At 45.0% G+C, this 18,670-nt stretch overlaps 1 protein-coding gene across 1 annotated transcript in view; it reads right to left on the bottom strand.

Annotated features, from left to right (window-relative positions):
• Window positions 1-18,670, bottom strand: part of Tram2 (translocation associated membrane protein 2) — a 76,780-nt gene that overhangs the window by 28,076 nt on the left and 30,034 nt on the right. Inside the window, exon 2 of the mRNA XM_021636469.2 lies at window positions 8,534-8,597. Coding sequence (XP_021492144.1) covers window positions 8,534-8,597 — 64 coding nt within the window. The remainder of the gene's footprint in view (window positions 1-8,533; window positions 8,598-18,670) is intronic.

Raw genomic sequence — 18,670 nt, forward strand, 5'->3', positions numbered from 1 at the left:
TGGTAGCCATTCGGCACAAGGTGAGGACAAAGCCAGCTCCGTGTTTCCCTAGTTGGCATCTTCCTGTGACAGATCTAGCTTTTCTGTGCTTGTGCTACATGAGGTGCACACAGCCGAGCCTCTCTCTGCCCTTCCTGGTCATCCTTGAGAACATCAATCAGCTCTCTGGGCCCAGCTGCACTCAGTGTAAAAGGATCAGGCCCGTCTCAGTCTCTCACAGCTGTAAGGGTCACAGGTCCAGGTTCCATCTCCAGAGCCACTGCTGTCCACCTGTCCTTCCCCTTTTTGTTGTCTGCACTTATCTTACAACAGGGGCTCCGTTTGATATGTGATGCCAAGAGCATGACACAAGCAGTAGACAGTTCTAATGCCTGCAGAGGAGACTAGAGTCACTCAGATCCTCTACACAAGCCCGAGTTAAATGAGGCTTTAAAAACCACCTGTCTGAGGCTGTTTTCGTGGGCAGTATGTCTCATCCCAGAAGGGGCTAGAAAACAATGGCCAAGCTATGATGTAGAAGGTTCCTGGGCTTTCCACCTCTTCCGGCTGCAAAACACAATACGGTAGATACTAATGATCAAACCAACAGAAATGGACAGAACAAGAGGATGGATCTGTTACTTTGACCACTGTAAAATAAGCCCTCCTCCGGAAGAGATCCTGACATACCAGCCTTGTTTTTCTTTGTGTAGAGCAGCAGACAGGCCCAGGATCTTCAAAGCTACCAGGATTCCCTTTACATTCCTTCTTAGGATTTCTATTGCTATGAGGAAACACCATGACCAGGGGTAATTTGGGGAGGAAAGGGTTTGTTTTGCTTACACTTTCACATCAGTGTTCATTATCAAAGAAACAAAGCAGGAACCTGAAGGCAAGACAAGAACTCATGACCAGGCTATGGAGGAGTGTTGCTGACTGGCTTGCTCCTCATAACTTGCTCAGCCTGCTTTCTCACAGCACCCAGGGTGGCAGCACCACAGTGATCCGGGCCATCCCAGGCTTATCACCAATTAAGAAAATGCCCTAAGAGCTTGCCTGCAGCCCAATCTTATTAAAGCAATTTCTCAATTCATGTTCCCTCCTCTCAGATGGCTCTAGCTTGTAAAAAGTTGACATAAAACTAGCCTGCACATACAAAAATGTATACCATGAAAATGTGTCTTCATGACTTCTGGGGAGCTCCAGCTCCAGCTGAAACCCAAATCCACTTAGTCATACTCCCTACCTCTCCCCCTGACACACACACCAAATAGTTATAGTGTGGTGGTTTGAATGAGAACCGCCCATGGGCACATATATTTGACTACTTGGTCCCTAGGTGGAGGTATGGCCTTGTTGGAGAAGGTGTGTCACTGGGGTTTAAGATTTCAAAAGCCCACGCCATTCCCTGTCAGCTCTGTCTCTGCTTATGGAGGTGAGCGCTCAGCTACTGCTTCAGCACCATGCCTGCCTACCTGCTGCCAGGCTCCCACCATGATCTCTAACCCTCTGAAGCCATAAGCAAGCCCACAGTAAACTTTCTTCCATTAGTTGCTTTGGTCATGGTGTATCTTCCCAGCAATTGAGAAGTAACCAAGATTTATGAAAAACAAAACAAACAAACAAACAAAAAAACTGAATGAGGAAAGAACTAGATACAAACGAGTAACTAGATTAAGTAGCTCTCTTCACCTTACCTTTGAGAGCCCTGGAGCATTTACACCTGACTTATCCAACTTTATTGATCTTCCTCAATTTTCACTGGGGATCTTGCTACAGGTGGGTATCGATATAAAAGGAGGAGTAATAAAATCTTCCTTCCTTCCCTTTGTCTTTTTCTTTCTCCTTTCCTTCTTTTCTTTCTTTCAAAGTACTTTTATTCTCCTGTTTGATTTGTTGTGTCGGAGGCTTACTGCCTCCATCTGCTAACCTAAGCCTAGAATGTTTTCAGCCTCTGAGAATTACTGCTTAATAAGCTCACACTTCCTGGTTCTTTCCAAGCTCAGGGATGGCTGGTTCAACTCAGCTGTTCTGGCTCAAACTCCTGTCCCAGCTGACTTATACAATCTGGCTTTTCTCTCAGCCTCTGAATTGTCTGCTTGGCAGCAAACTAACTCCAGCAATCTGCTCTAATCTCCTGGTTCCTTCTCATTCTCTGGCTCATTCGGTGTTCACCTGTGTCTAGCTTGTTCTCTCATTCAACCTCTCTCTATAAAACTGCCTCCTCTCTCTCCGTCTCCCTCTCTCTCTCTCTGCATTGCCCATTAAGTAACTTCCCTTTCTTCTCATGAAAGTTGTAAGTATCCTGTTCTGTCAAATATTCTCTGATTTGTCGCCTTTTCTGTCACCCAATTAGACATCACTTTCAAACATGGGTTTCCTTTTACAAACTAACTTTACCTTTATTGTTTGGGATTAAATATTTTTTTAAATGTGTTTTGGTGAAATTCAAATAGTCCTAGCTTTTCTTGTTTGCAAACCCAGACAGGATGCCAAACAGAAGTCGTACGAAGAGCTGGGATTTGGTCTTAAAGGTGAGGGGGACTTCCTGTTTTATCACTGTCAACCTTAAGGTCAGCCTTCTGGATGCCAGCAATGATGGGCACCACGGCCTATTCCAGCCACTGTTGTGGTCAGCTCCGAAGCAGCCTCATTTGTTCATCACGATGGAACCAAACCATCAATTTGCAGCTAGACTACCTTGTAGCTGGAATGTGGTCTGGGCTAATTTGTGTTTCTCCTAGCGTTCATACTTTGATATGCTACCTGTATCCCAGCACCCTATGATGTGAGTTCCTTTGAAACAGGCTCTTTACTGATGTTGGTTAAGATGGTGCCAAAATGGCCTACGGAAACTCGACAGAGACTGACACGCACACGGAGGAAATGGCATGTGAAGTTGATCCGGAAAGAAGCTGGGAACAGATCTTCCTTCCTTCATACCTTCAGAGGAGGAGAAGCCCTGAGTCCTGTGGACCTCAGACATCAAGACTCCAAATTGAGAGAGAAGTGGCTGATGATTAGGCCACTAGGCTTACTCAGTGTAGGGGTCTTGAGGCTGGAGACAGTGGGTAGAAAAAAGGAGCGCAGCAGAGAAGACCAGTCAAGAAAGCCTCTTCAACATGTACTGAGAGTTCCTTAAAACCTGAAAACCCCGGCCAGGAAGACCCAGAGACTTAGAAATGAGAGCTCAGCTGGGTAGCCCACATCCATCAGGACAGGGCTTGAGAGGCTGAGCAAGGAGTTGGTTAGAAGGGGTGCCATTAAGCTCAAGGTCACCATTCTACCAAAATTCAATTTTAAACATTGACTTGAACAAGATACACATTATAAAGAAGAAATTTTAGAAGGCAGTTTACTCTAGTGATGCAAAAAAAGATAGATTTCTAAGCACTTCCAGCCCTAAGGAGATTTGGGAGGGAGGCTTTAGGAGTCACAACCCTTAACAAACCTGTTATTGTGAAATGTTTTTGTCCTGTGAGAAGTTGCTTTCCTGCAGGCCAGGCAAACCAGCATTACCGTACGGGGCTGGTCACCACAGGAGCTCAAAACAAAATTAAGCAGGCTTTTCTGATTTCATTGTCTCCCTCAGATTTTGCTTGTCAGATTTCAAGTAGTCCCGAATGGTAAGATTTCCATGACAGATAGGCAACTGCATGATACCTTATCTTCCCTTTCTAAAGTAACTGAAACCCTTGCATCTCAAAGGCACTCTAATAGACCTTCACCCACGGTCCACAGACATAGAGGAGCTTTTCAGAAGCAGAATTCAATAGTTACATCCTGCAAGATATGAGCCCCACTACTCACTGGCTACCCTCAGCCACTAGCACACTCCAGGCATTTGTACCTCATTTGAGGATTTCCATACCTACACATGCTGATCCCTGAGTTAGCACTGTCCTGTCTTCTATGCTCCATGAACTGCTTGTTCTCAGCCCCATTACAAAGTCAGCTTTTCAGAAGGCTACGTCACCCAGCTTTTATTTTTTCTTCACCTCATAGCTCTGTGTATTTCCTTCACCACCCTGTTGCAATTACAATTATCTACTTATTTATTATACATCTTTCCCTTCAATTGTTTTACAACCGGGGCCAGCATACAAGAGACACAGAAACATTTGTCTAGAGTGAGCAATTAACTAATTAAACTAATGATGGCATGATAGTGGCACTCTCCCAAGATTCAATGGGAAGTTCTTTATGCCCAGAAGCTCTGACTGGGGCCTAGCCTGGAACGGTCTACTCTCTTCTCATCCTGACTGTGAGATGGATGGCTAAGGCACTGCTTTCCATACAAATTTCTCCAAAGAGTTCAAAGAATGCCATAGCACATGCATGTTCATTTTTTTTATCTTTATGTTGCTGTGGCAATACCTAACAGGAACAGCTTTTAAAGCTAGCTGTGTTGGTGCTTCCCTGTAACTCAGCACCAGAGAGGCAGAGGCAGGAGGATGACCACAAAGTCAAGGCTTACTGAGTCTAGTGAGTTCCAGATGAGTCAGGGCCTCACACGGAAACCCTGTCTCAAATTAATCCTCAGAGTGTAAGAGAATTCTTACCAACAATGCCTTAGACAAAAGATTAATAGCTAAGATAAATGAAGAACTGCAAAATATTTATTATATAATCCCACCCCAACAATCCAACCAGAAATGGGCTCATGAATTCAACAGACAGTTTTCAAAGGAAGAATTTCAAAAGTATTTGAAAAACTGTTCAACACCCTGAGCCATCAAGGAAATTCAGGTTAAAACTCTTTCCAGACCCCCATCTCACTCCAGTCGGAACAGCTATCAGCAAGAAAACAAACAACAACAAATGCTGGCAAGGATGCAGGGAGCGCTTTCATGAGAGCGAACATCCATGCAGCCATTGTGGAAGTATACAACCAAGGGCTTCTGGGTCAGCATCCCGCACAGACACTGGAATATCCATTTTAAACTGCTGCACTATTCTCAATAGCTAAGAAATGGAACTGGCCTAGATGTCCATCACCAGATGAGTGGGTTATGTAAATTAGGAATTTTATGTAGCCATAAAACAAATGAAATCAGGATACTGACAATAAACTGGACAGAGCCAGATACTATGTTAAATAAAAGAAGCCAGTTTCAAAAAGACAAATACTGTGTGCTTTGCCTCCTGTGAGGAATCTCTATTTAAATTTATATAGGGTGTGTGTGTGTGTGTGTGTGTGTGTGTGTGTGTGTGTCTGCACATGTGCACATGTGGAGGTTATAAAAGTAGAAAGAAGGAAGAAAGCAATGTAATACCTGTTCCAGGAAAGCAAAGGGAGTCTGCGGTGAGAGGGAAGAAACCAAGAAAGGGAAGGCATGGCATGGGGGAAGATCCCTGGAGAGAAGGATGAGTAAAAACAAAGCATAATGACACAAACGTATGATAACGCCATTGAAAGCCATTATATGCTAAATTAAAAAAATAATAATTAGGGCTGGAGAGTTGGCTCAGGGATTTAAAAACATAGGTGATCTTCCAGAGGACCCAGGGTCAGATTCTCAGCCCGCACATGGCATCTCACAACTGTCTGACTCCTCTTTCAGGGGATCCAATGCTGTCTTCTAAGGACACTGCATATGCATGGTACACAGATGCAAAAGCAGGCAAAACACCCATACGCATATTTTTTTTTTTAATTAAAAGAAAGAAAAAACAGAGGCAATGCATCCCAAGTGTGTGTGGCAGTTGTGTGATATCATCACGAAGCCATTTTTCTTTCATTTCACATTTCGTCACCCTGAGAAAAGATATTACCTTATAGCTCAATAGAGTAAATGGAATGCCTTAAATTGTACATGAGTTTCAGGAGAGAAGGAAGAAGAAAAATAAAATGTTCCCAACCAGGCTGGCTTCATTCAAAGGCTTCTTCCAGTGGAAGGAAGAAAAAGAAGGAAGAGAGCAGAGAGGGGAAATGAAAGGAAGGGCGGGTTACTTACTCTTAAGATTTCCAGTATGTTAGACTAGACCAACTATTCTCACATGAAAAGCATCCGTCACATTATAATACCAAAATAGCAAGCTATGAATCAGTACCTAAAAATATTTTAAATAAAGTTTTTTGGTTTTGGTTTTGTTTTTTTCTGAGAGGTGGGGTCATATGTGATCGTTATCTTCTTGTTTATACTGTATACATATGCTCCAGGAATTACACAATGCTTGCATACATGTTTTTTTTTTGGGGGGGGAACCCCATGTATTTAAATTTTAAGCCTGTACCCAGAGTTTAACTAATATGGGTTCTAAAACTGAGTGTGGTGACTCACCTGTATTCTTAGCACTTGGAAAGCTGAGCCAGAGGACTGCCTTGAGTTCAAGGCTAGCCTGGCTTAATATTGTGTGAGATGCTGTCACAATAATCTAAATACAGACACACTGCTATGCATATGAGGTAACTACTGCAACAAATTCACAGAGGAAAAAGAACAAAAAGAACAGTGGTTGCTACGAGGAGTTGTTCTGCAATGATTAAAAGTTCAGTTCTGCAAGATGAAAACAGTTCTTGACGTGGAAAGCAGCACACTGTAAATGTGCTTAATACAATCATGCTATGCATTTAAAAGTGGGTGACGTAATAAATTTGGGGCTAGATGCGGTGCAACATTCCCAGCTACTGGGAGACACTGCTATGACCAGCTATTTAATCACCTTTTAAAAAGTGAAGACTTTAAACTGTTCCTGGTACGTACAGGTTCTAACTAACAACAGGTTCTATGGACATCTCACAACTGACAGGTGAGAAGAGTGAAAGAAGCCTGCCTTATCTTGGACCACAGGACACTGAGCAACAAAGTTCACTCCAGCGTGCACTGGAAGCACGTATGTTTGGCCATAGCATTTCCTGGTTCTCAAAACGCTCTTCCCACAGCAGAGGATGTTCCTCCTCTCTCACTGCAATCTCTCTGTCTGACTCTCCACAAAAGGAACTAACTGTGTTACATACCCAGAAGCAAGGACTCCCCTCAGTGTCTGGTATGTGCCAGGCAAACTATACGGTACCTCCTCTGGGCCACAGACTCATATACTTGCCATCACCACCCCGCCCATATCAGTAAGGTATATGTGGTAGAGCCAGATAAAACAGCCTCACATAAAAGTCTACTATCAAACGATGAGAAGAGTGCTACACTCGGCAGGCAAACAAAACCCCCTCCTTCCTTCCTCAAAGGGACACCTAGTATATTATAGCTAAGATGGAGTGATGGTTGATTTCTAGGCTGAGACCTCAGAAACCCAAGGCTACAGAAACATGGCCCCAAAGCTGAACCTGGCCTGGAAATGTATGAACTTCTTTCTGTTGTCTATCCTGTGTGGCATTCACAGAAGTAGCTGCCAACATTTAAAAAGTGAGGTGTTTATACATACGAGGAAACATTTTCTGTTTCTGTTGGGATAAAAATAATTATCTCAAGAGAAAACTATTTTAGTGACTGTGATGATTTAACTTGATTATCTACTTGAATAGATTAAGAAATGCCTGGAGATTAGAGCATCATGACTCTGGGATGTCTCTCATGTTATCCGACCGTGAGGATGCTGACCTATTCAAATGATATAGTCAAAAGGTGATAATATCACTGGGGAATGGTAAAAAGAGCAGGGGCTAACTTAGAACAAATAGATTCCTGGGTGTGCACCCTTGCAAGTACCTAGCCCAGTCCTCCTTCCTGTATTCACCCTTTCTCTGCTTCCTTTATGCTACAGGATGAAGAGTTGTCCTCTGCCACTTGCTTCTGCCACCATTATGGCTTAAGTACACAGAAACATGTAGTCACAATGAGAACCCTCTGAAACTGTGAGCCCAAATAAACCTTTTGTCCTTGAGGTTGTTTCTGTTACGTATTTGATCACAGGGATGATAAAGGCAACTGTGCAGCCACTCTGGGTTTATAGCAACCTCTCAACAGGTATCTGTTTGGAAACAAGCAGCAGCTATCATTCCAGAACAGGCCCACTCTCCCCCTGCTCTGCTGCTGTGTGGTCCCCCTTCTCGAGTTGGACCTCCATAGCTGGACTGGAAGTTACTGGTGAAGACCACATGGTTCTTACAACCGTGACAGCTAGACTTTCTGCAGGTTCTTGAAAATCCTGGATGTAGGACAGCTTGTAATGCAGCAACTACAGTCAGTGGCTCTCACGAGACGTCTCCGGGTGAAGACACAGTGTACTCCTAACCTCCTTGACCTAGTCAAAGTACAGAACTCCCTTCCCACCATGTCTCCACCCTCCATCAAAGCATGACATCTAACCCCCTTTCCTCATGGAAAACCTTACAAAGATGGCTACGCTCTTGATCAAAGGTCTTGGGTCTTATGTTCCGTTCCTAACAGAAATCAACAGCACCTACGATGGAGGAAGGAGCCAGAAGCACCCCATAGTGCAGTACTTTTCTTCTGGTCCTTTGTTGGAACTGCCCAGCCACCCAATTAGGGGAGAGGGGTATCTAAAACGTCACAAACATATAGCAAAAGGGAAGTTTTTCAAGTCCTTCAGGGTTAACATAGCCAGGAGAGATAAAGAGCAATGCTTTTCTTACCTGCTGTAGGCACACTAATGTTATACTGAGGTAAAATAAATAGGAAGGCAGTCTTGGCTGTGACCTGGAAAACAAAGGACAAAAGTTCCTGTTTACTTTCTTGGCCACATCAAAAGGAGCAAGCAGAGGCTGCTCCTTGTCCTGGGGCCATCCATTTGTATCTCCTACTCCCACTTCAGGATGCAGGGTTTTTACCTACCCCACAGTTAATGCCAGTTTTGATCCACGCTCCCGGTACCTGCACTAAAAAGCAAAGCAATCCTGTGCCCCAAATAATGGCTACACTCGTTTTCATGGCAGATGGACTGAAGCAAACTGTATTGACAGGCAGAAAGATTTGTTCGTTCGTTCACGTATTGATTCAGTTCTGGGCACCCAGCTCTATGGAAGGTCATACAGCTTTTAAAGGCTCTGAAGCCAGACTCCCTGGACATTTGAGTTGCTCGCACACTGGACAGCAACCCTGAAGATTCAAACTCAAGCTTCAGAAACAGTTTCTAGCTGTTAGTTTCACATCTTCCCTTCTATCAAACAGGGAATAAGACCTCATAAAACCCATAATTCTGGTTTTTGTTCTGTTTTGTAAAAGCTATCTTGAGATGACTGTGTTCCCTGTCTGGTTACTAATAGTCAAATCAGTACTGAGACAGTTTAAACCAGGGGTGAGCTGACAAAATGTGGAGGTTCGAGGCTAAAATTGACTGTCTGGGTTCAAATGCTGACTCGGCTAGCTATGCAACCACTGGGGAACTTATTTCACACCCTGAACCAAATGCCTTGTCTATAAAATCATGGATATGTGCAGTTCCTTGGCTGTGTACTGCAGTCTGGAGTGGTACCGATCTCTCTATTGTCATTGTTTCAAAGTCTACAGATGTACATACAGCCAGGACCAAGAAGCACTCCGTGACATGCGCACAAAGTCAGGTGAAGAAAAGCCATTTCCCCAGAAGCTCTGAAGACACCTCCTCAACCAGCAGTTATGGGTTTCCTTTCCAAACTTGGAGGTCAGAGAGTTGTGTGCAGGGAGTGGGATGGAAGAGGGAGGGAAAAGTCTGGCCATGGCCAAATCAGAGGGGAAACAAGTGAAAGACACCTTCTCTGGACATGCCAGCAACAGGTGACTGCCCTCGGCCTATTGTATGGACTCAACCCTCTCCTTTAAAAGAGAAAAGAGCTTGCTGCTACTCTGTAGTGAGCCATCATTTACTTCTTACAGGCAGCTATGTACAGAGAGTCTTCATACATCTGTGCTGATGCCTAGCACATGCTCTATCAAACTTGAAGGGGAAGAAAAAATGAGGTTAGGTACCAGAAGGTGCTCTTCTCCACTTCCCATTCCTGAAACGGATTCCTTTAGTCTTTAAGACCTTGTTCCACCATCAGAAGCAGGAGAAGACAGGGAACAGGACAGAAGCCTATCACAGACAGCCTCTGAGAGACTCTAAAGATCGAGGTATCAAAGCAGAGGCTGAGACTCATAGCCAAACTTTGGGTAGAGTGCATGGAATTTTATGAAAGAGGGGAGAGATAGAAAGACCTGGAGGGGACAGGAGCTCCACAAGGAGACCAACAGAGCCAAAAATAATCTGGGCCGAGGGGTCCTGCAGAGATAGATACTCCCTCCAACCAAGGACCATGCATGGAGAGTTCCTAGACCCCCTGCTCAGATATAGCCCATAGGCAGCTCAGTCTCCAAGTGGGTTCCCTAGAAACAGAAGCAGGAACTGTCTCTGACATGAACTCAGTGGCAGGCTCTCTGATCACTGTCCCCTGGAGGGTGCAGCCTTGCCAGGCCACAGAGGAAGACAAAACAGCCAGTCCTGATGAGAGATGATAGGCTAGGGTCAGATAATAGGGGAGGAGAATCTCCACTATCAGTGGACTAAGGGAGGGACATAGTGGGAGAAGAGGAAGGGAGGGTAGGATTGGGAGAGAAGAGGGAGGGCAGGTAGGATTGGGAGGAGACAAGGAAGGGGGCTACAGTCGGGATACAAACTGAATAAAGTGTAATAAATGATGATGGATGATGATGATGATGATGATGATGATGATGATGATAAGACCTTCTTCTACATTCCTGACCTTCTTCCAGCCCAAATGTCTATATTTTCCTTACAGTAACATGCTTGCCTCCAACCCAAAGCCTCTCCTCATAGATTCCTCCTCCCCTTCTACTCCACACAACTTGTTAGTACGTGTCTCTCTTACCATTGTACTTCCCCTATACCTTGAGCTCTCTGAAAGGCTGTCACTATTTCTAGAGGTCACTCCTCCACGGGCAGCAGAGGCCCCAGCATAGGATGTTATGCTATCATTTCTCCACAGTGGGCTATCACCTAGAGGAAGGCAGGAATCCCACCACCTCAGTCTTCATTGCATGGCCTCCCAAACAGCTAACTCAGGTGATGCGAGTGCTCAGGTACTGATCACTGAATAACATGAAAGAAACACAGCTCGCTTCCTTTAACCACGAGTCCCCAGTTTCTAGTGGGAACTGCCCTCTGCCACCACAGGCCTTCTTTTTAGGACTCCTCCAGCTCCTAAAACTCTAAGCCCACCCTCTCCTGAGTGGTGCTGGGGATGTGCTGGTCAGGCCACAAGCAGCCATAGTCTTCTGTCGTGGTTCCTGTCCCCAGAGCAGCTGTGGGTCTTCACTGGCGTGAGGCCCTGGAGGGCCTCTTTCAGTTGGCCAGCATCCATTTCTCAGAAGCATTGTAATTCTATGTGTGGAGCAGCACTGTCCAACCATGCCTGTGACTGAGTCCCTGAAAGAACTTGAAATTTTTCTATATCCAGGCCATACCCCCAGGCAACTAAACCAGACCCTTACAGTTGAACTGGCTCATCAGCATTTAGTCCAGCTCCCAGAACGCTGTAACATCCAGCCAAGTCTGGGAGCCATTACCCTTAAAACAAACAAACAAGACAAGACAGATAAAGAAAGACCAGGAAGTAGGCATTTAGTATGTGACTTACATACATTTTTGCTATAGCCCTGCACACAGAGCCAATTTTCATTCATGGCAGTTCTACGGCACCTTGCAAACACCAAACATTGAAACACTGTACCCCAGAGAAGTACAGAGTTGGGGTGCTACAAACCACAGCGACGTTTCACTAAGAGACCAACATACAACTTTGCTTTACACATGCTTCTAAAAGGCACCTTAGTTAATACGTCTTTAATACTGTTGGTTCATTAACACTGAACTCATGGTCAACAGGACTACTGTAGCTCATGTCCAATCAGGCAACTGAAGTTTCTCCCTAAGGTCCATCACCTCCTTCTAGGGATTAGGAACATAGATAGACTTCAGCAAAATACTTAGGGGCCACTGTAATGAATGAAATGTCCACAGACATCACAAAATGCAAAACTATGGCCCTAAATAGATTACAAAAAGGCTGATTTGCTTACAGTACGAGAGACGAAACAGGAAGGAGAGCACGGCCTTCTTTCACCTGAGCAGGTGCTCAAGCTTTCGCACCTGTGAGCGAGCAGGAGAACAAGTAAGAAAGTGGAGGTTACAAGTAAACTCTAGTAAAGTAAGCAGACTCACAAAGATGAAGTCTACAATCAGTGATAGAGAAACATCTCAAGAAACCTGAAAGTCAGTTCTATCGGAGCCAAGATATTTTTTTTGTGTGTGTGTGCCCAGGTACACATGAAGAAGTCAAAGGACAACTCTTCCGGAGGTGGTCTTACCTCCCACCACTGATTCAGTCTCTCTTGTTTCTGTTGCTACTGCATTTTGCTTACAGCTGATTCTCCTGTTTCCCCATAAGAGTGCTAGAACTCCAGACATGAGCCACCAAGCCCGACTTTTATACTGTGGGTTTCAGGGAGCAAACTCAGGTCATCAAGCATGTACAGCAAGTGGTGTACTCAAGTTTTTTTTTTTTTTTTTTTTTTTTGTTTTTTTTTTTAAAGCCCTACCAAGGTAGAGGTTGACACCACCAAATCTAAGTTCCTGAAGAATGTAGAAGCTACTTGGTTGGACGACCCTCTCCACGCAGCCTCAGATGGTGAGGGGACAGAGCTGACTGGGTAATAAATGCTCATCGCATGGACACAGCCATCCCGCAGGAGAGCTGTCTGATCTGCACCCTGCCACCTGCTCACAGTTACATTTCTGTACAACCGCTTTCTCTCACTGTGTCCATACCAGTGCTGCCCATGCAGTAGGCATCTCATAAACACCCTCTGGATGAACTATAGTATGAACGGCTGTAGTATTCGGTAACCACAGACGAATGTCTAACACATGTTTTTTTTTTTTTTTTTTTGAATGTAAGTCCACAAGATCAGAATTAAAGCAAAAATAATCGATTCCGGTATTTTTCCATACCTGCCATATTTTTCCATCCCTGGGTTGTGGCAGTAGAGACAAATTCTTAACCATACTTGTTCCCATGTAACTGTATTCCAGATGCCAGTTTCCTTGTCTCATAAGAAAGGAAGCTAAACTCCAGGCACAGAGAGGCATAGCAGCCTCCGTCAGCCAGGGAGCACCAGCAAAACAGGCAACCGTTAGCTTGGGATTCTTCAAGTTTGTTCCAAAAACGATAGCAAGCACACAACTCAGCACATAACAGAATGCTAACGAAAACTAGAAGACCAAAGCCAAAGACATCATGAGTCAAAGGCTTAAAAAGAAAGAACAGAGGATGAGGCTCATCCACAGAAGTGTATCCCAAGAAGGTCTACGAATCAGCTCAAGCTGGCCAGTGTGAGCTCTTTCCCAATCGTCTGAAAGAGCAAAATAAAATCAGCTGCTAAATTCACCACATCACTTAAAGGGAGGGGCAGAGGGAGAGGAAATAGAGGGAAGGAGGGGACAGCAGCAGCAGCAGTAGCCGCAAAGGGTGACCCTACTTGTCCCTCATAAAAACCTTTCAAAGGCCCTCTGGCACCCCAAATCTCCATCCCATTACTCTCTCCTGACCCGAGGTCAGGGACCAAACAACTAACAAGCCCTTCTGTGCAATGCTAGGTTCACGTACCACAGGGGCCTATTCAAAAATGCCACTCTAACTATTTCTCATCCCTCTAAGGCTGTTTATAGGAAACAATATTGAGTTTAATAACACATTAAATGCCAGGCCTCAGTGGGTGAAAGGCTAAAAGTGACAATGTGCTAATATACTTTTGCAAAAGGAAAGCACTAAATTACATAGGAAGGGCGAGAGAGAGAGAGAGAGAGAGAGAGAGAGAGAGAGAGAGAGAGACTCCTTACAGTTTTAACTAGAACATGGTGTAGAACACGAAGGCAGAGATGTTGAGTGTGCTCACACAGCCATAACAAAACCAAAATCATTCCACATGCCATGTTCTATTAGAGGCACACGGGCCTGAGCTCCTGGTTGCAATGGCACTAAGAGAAATCGCTGCTTCCGTGACACACACTGGATATGGAGTACAGTCCCAAGTCTTCTGTGGACCAGTGAGGTGCCCTTAGGTAAGGCATGTCACCTCTATGGACTCTTTTCCCCAGCACTAACAACAGTGACAACGAATGCTCTCGAGTGCTTGCTTGGTGCCAGGCATCGTTCTGAGGCTTTCCATAAACGGTCAAGTATAATCCCTCCAATGACCCTGTAAGGCAAGGCCTGACACTGTTACAGACAGACATGGAAGTGATCAGGCCCAGTGAGGTGGCTGAAATGAAGGTCCATAAACCCTGTTCAGAGCTGCCATTCTTGAGCCCATTTGATCTTCTGTGCCCAAATCACAGCCTTACTGAAGGGTCCACCTTCAAGTTTAAAGCACAATGCTGCTTCTCTACCTCTGAACACAGAAGTCTGGGTGTCACCCCTGCCCCACAGGCAAGGAGAGTAAAGTCCTTGGCCAGCCCCGGGCACTGGCACTGACACACCAGGGCTTCCAAATGCACAAGTCAGTCCCTTTCACTAGAAGTTGATGGCAGTCACCAAAGATAGGATGGAAGACCTAAGAGGATCCCCAGCGGGTATGGGGTCCTTTGCTTCAGCTAGTTCGGACTAGCTCTCAACAAACATATCAGCATCGTGGCTCTTTCAAGGGGCTGCCTGGGTACACTCTGCAAGGGTGGGCCACGAGGAAGACACGGTTGCAAAAGTGCCGTGAACTGCTGGTGTCCTGCCTGAGGAGCAGAAGTACAGAGTGACACACGTCCCGCAGCTGGAAGCACAGACACACTTGTTCATTGAAAAGAGCCGGCTAAGGCTAGAGAGCCATCCTGCTGAGGCTGGGGGGCTTGCCTCCTCCCCGAGCATGGCCCTCCTTGCAGGAAGCCAAATATCTAGGCAAAGCTGTCCTGAAGTTGGTTTCACATCTTTGCTAAGGTGGTAAATAGGAAAACTTTAGAAAACACTGGAAAGTTACACTCAACCGGGGAGGAAGAGATTTAAAAAAGAGTTTCTAGCCTTCTTTTCTGAAGTGAGTGCCCCTCACTTCAGGAAGTGAGCTTCCTGCTTCCTAAGGAGAACCCATTGAGTCTACCTTCACCTATGTGCACAATGGACACGGCAGGACCCGGTGTCGGGGGTGGAGGTGGGGCTGCAACTCTACACAGCTTAGCAGAAGACGAAGATGGGGCAAAGATGCTTTCTGCAAATCTCTGTTCTAGATGACCAGAAAGGGGTGAGTGCCTGAGGTATGGGGGACACAGCTCTGACAGGTCCTTTCTGTGTGGCTCCTGAGCGACATCTGGGGGTTCTGGGTCCTTGTTTGAGAGCTGCCCTGATACAAGAACAGGGCTAAGCCAGACAGACCCCCACAGCTTCTCTAAAGTCCTGATGCTGGACAGACTTGATGGGTGGGGGAATCTGGGAAACCTCGCTGTTGCAGTGGCTAGGATACCATTAGGCTACTCTGATTACATTCATCAGGCCAAGGTCTAAGCTACCTGAGGATAAAAAGGAACTTAAACCAGAGCAATAGGAGAGTTGCTTGATAGGTAGCCCAGGCTAGCCTGAAATCACCATCCTCCTGCGCGTGGCCTCTGGAATGCTGATGTTATGGGACTATGTATCATCATAAGGCCGTCCGACCTGCCTTATGAAGAGCTTTCAGTGCTTTATGTCAGTGTTTTTTTACTTACATGTATATGCGTGTACCATGTGCATGCCTGTTGTCCGCTGAGGCCAGAAGAAGACCTTCTGGAAGTGGAATTACCATGTGGGTGCTGGAATCCAAGCCTGGCTTCTCTACAACAGCAGGAGAGCTCTTAGCCACTGAGCCATCTCTCCAGCTCTTTTAATATCTTTAAAGAAGGGCTTAAAAAAAAAAAAGATATCTAGATGGTCCAAACTTGCTATTCTTACAGGCACTATTTCAAGTGCTATAATGTGTAAGGTAGTCAAGGGATTGCCTTCTCCACTTCATTTACAGCTACAGTACATAACCTTCAGAGAACTGTGTTTTTATGCAATCTCATAGTATTTGCAGGAAGTGCAATCCTTCCCTGAAAGTGTATGTGCTTTTACATGCATGTTACATGCTTATTAATGTATATGACAACAATCAATGAAAAAAGAGGCCATGAATTTGCAAGAAAACAAGGAGGGTTTAGAAGGAGGAAATGACAGTAGGGGAAATAATGTAATTATATTATAATTTCTAAAATAACAGGAAAAAAAATAAAAGATAGAGATCTGGGGTCTGAAGAACTGCCTCGGGGGTTAAGAAAATTTGTTGCTCTTTCAGAGGACCAGATTCAGTTCCCAGCACCCACTTCACAGCTGTCTATAACTCCAGCTCCAGGGGATCTGCTGCCCCATTCTGGCATCTAGAGACAGCCATAGTAAATGCACACACACACACACACACCTTCAAAAAACAGTCCTATGAAGATACTGAGAGTACATTTTTCTTTCCTGTATTTTCTCTTCTCTTCTTCTCTTCTCTTCTCTTCTCTTCTCTTCTCTTCTCTTCTCTTCTCTTCTCTTCTCTTCTCTTCTCTTCTCTTCTCTTCTCTTCTCTTCTCTTCCCGTTGAGACAGGATCTCATTACACAGACCAGCAGGCTTGGACCTTGCTATGTAGACTCTGCCAGCCTTGAACTCACAGAGACCCATCTGCTTCTGCCTCCCAAGTGCTGGGAGTATGTGCCACCAGAATTGGCCAAATGGCTTTTAGTTGTTCATATATATCATTCTCCTTTCTACCTAAACCCAACCCCAAAGCTTTCCCTTTAAAAAAAAATTATATATATATAACATGCCTCCAAAACATTCCTTGTGGAAGATAAGAACTAAACAAAATACTGTTCACGTCAAAATAATTTTTTGAGAATATAATTCTTCTAAAACACATACGCACATGTCAAGGTTTAGAACGCTGGCTGTGTGTGGATAGAAGCAAAAAACAGTCAAAACAAGTATTTTACTTTTGCTCCAAATTAAGATGCAGTATTTTGGGGATGTAGAATTGGGGGTTTGAGTGTTTTTTCTTTTTTTTTTTTTTTTAAAGAATCAAGATTAGGTAACATTTTTAGACTTGATAACAAAAAGAAACCATTTCAGTATTATCGGTGTTGTTTTAACTAGTTTTAAAAATGTTTAGCACCATGAAGACGGAGCACAGAGGGGTGGGGGTGGGGTGGCTAGAATTTCAGATGGGTCTGCGAGAGCCAGCCAGTCATTGATTGCTGGCAAGTGTTATGACTGGATACCAGGCAAAAACATCCCCAGGAATGTTTGGCATCGCCTGGTATTTGGGAAAATAAAAGGGCAATTCACTTCACAGGGTCCATGGACCCAGCACAACAGGAGCAGGCAAGGCCCAGGTGCATTCACTTGCATTTGCTTATTTGCACATTTCTAGGAAGACACACAAGTCCTTGGTGATGTACTGTGATTGCTTTCAGGAACTGTTTGCCATCTGGGAAGCCTCCTACTCAGCATGTTGACCCCTGTGTTTTGGCATATAGACTGGAGCTTGCTAGGAAAATGAGCCTTGAGAACACATAGTCAGAATTAAGGGAATCAGTCTTGTGGGGTTGGGACAATGGCAATAAACTGGGCTTCTAGAAGGGTCAAGGTCATTCTCACAGGAAGCCTTGGGATTCCCTAAATCAGTGGCTCTCAACTTTCCTAATGCTGCGACCCTTTAATACAGCTCCTCATGTTGTGGTGACCCCCAAACACAAAATTATTTTCGTTCCAACTTCATAACTGTAGTTTTGCTACCGTTATAAATTATAAAGCAGATATTTTTGGAGACAGAGGTTTACCAATGGAATCGTGACCCACAGGTTGAGAACCTCTTCCCTAGATGTTTGTGCATAGAAGAGGGAGTTTACATCTATTGTGTTTAGATACGTGCGGTTCACAACGCTAAGCACACAGCTCCTCTCCAGAAGGGTCAGAGCTGGTGAGGGAATAAGCAATAGGTGTATGGAATTAGAAGACATTAGTCAAGCCAGGACCTCTGCCCTGTTGAGCCTTGTTCTGAATCCCACAGCACAACCAGCACCAATGGAAGAAGCATCAGAGCATCTGGGTGGGTGATTATCTACACACACAAACACGTGTGTGCACCCATGCACTCACTCCCTTTCAACCAAGGCCACGAAGGTTAATGAGAAGCATTTAGCACCCAGGTATCCCAGTTAACAACAGACACCCATTATCACCAGCAAGATATAGTGTCCTAGTTCCTGCCCTACTGCTGCGAAGAGACACCATGACCAAGGCAACTCTTATAAAAGAAAGCATTTAACTGGGGGCTTGCTTACAGTTTCAGAGGCTTAGTCCACCATCGTCATGGCGGGGAGCAAGGCAGGCATGGTGCTGGAAAAGTAGTTGCGAGCTCCAGCCTGAACTGCAGGTAGAGCGAGAAAGAGAGAGACTGTGCCTAGCGTGAGGTTTTAAAAGCCTCAAATTCTACTCCCAGTGGCATACTTTCTCCAAGAACACCACACTTCCTAATCCTTCTAATCCTTTCAAACAGTTCCACTCCCTGGTGACTGTGCATTCAAATGTATGAACCTATGGGAGCCTTTCTTATTCAAACCATCACATGCAGGAAGAGGCAACACTGAAGGCAAGAGGACAAAAGGAAGCACAACTCTAGTCCTACAGGCATCGCCTCAGGATGACTGGCCGGCACTCAGCCTCCAGGCAGAGTCACCTGCAGCCCTAAAGCCAAGGT

This window comes from Meriones unguiculatus, chromosome 16 (genome assembly GCF_030254825.1).
Source record: "Meriones unguiculatus strain TT.TT164.6M chromosome 16, Bangor_MerUng_6.1, whole genome shotgun sequence".
Lineage (NCBI taxonomy): Eukaryota > Metazoa > Chordata > Mammalia > Rodentia > Muridae > Meriones > Meriones unguiculatus.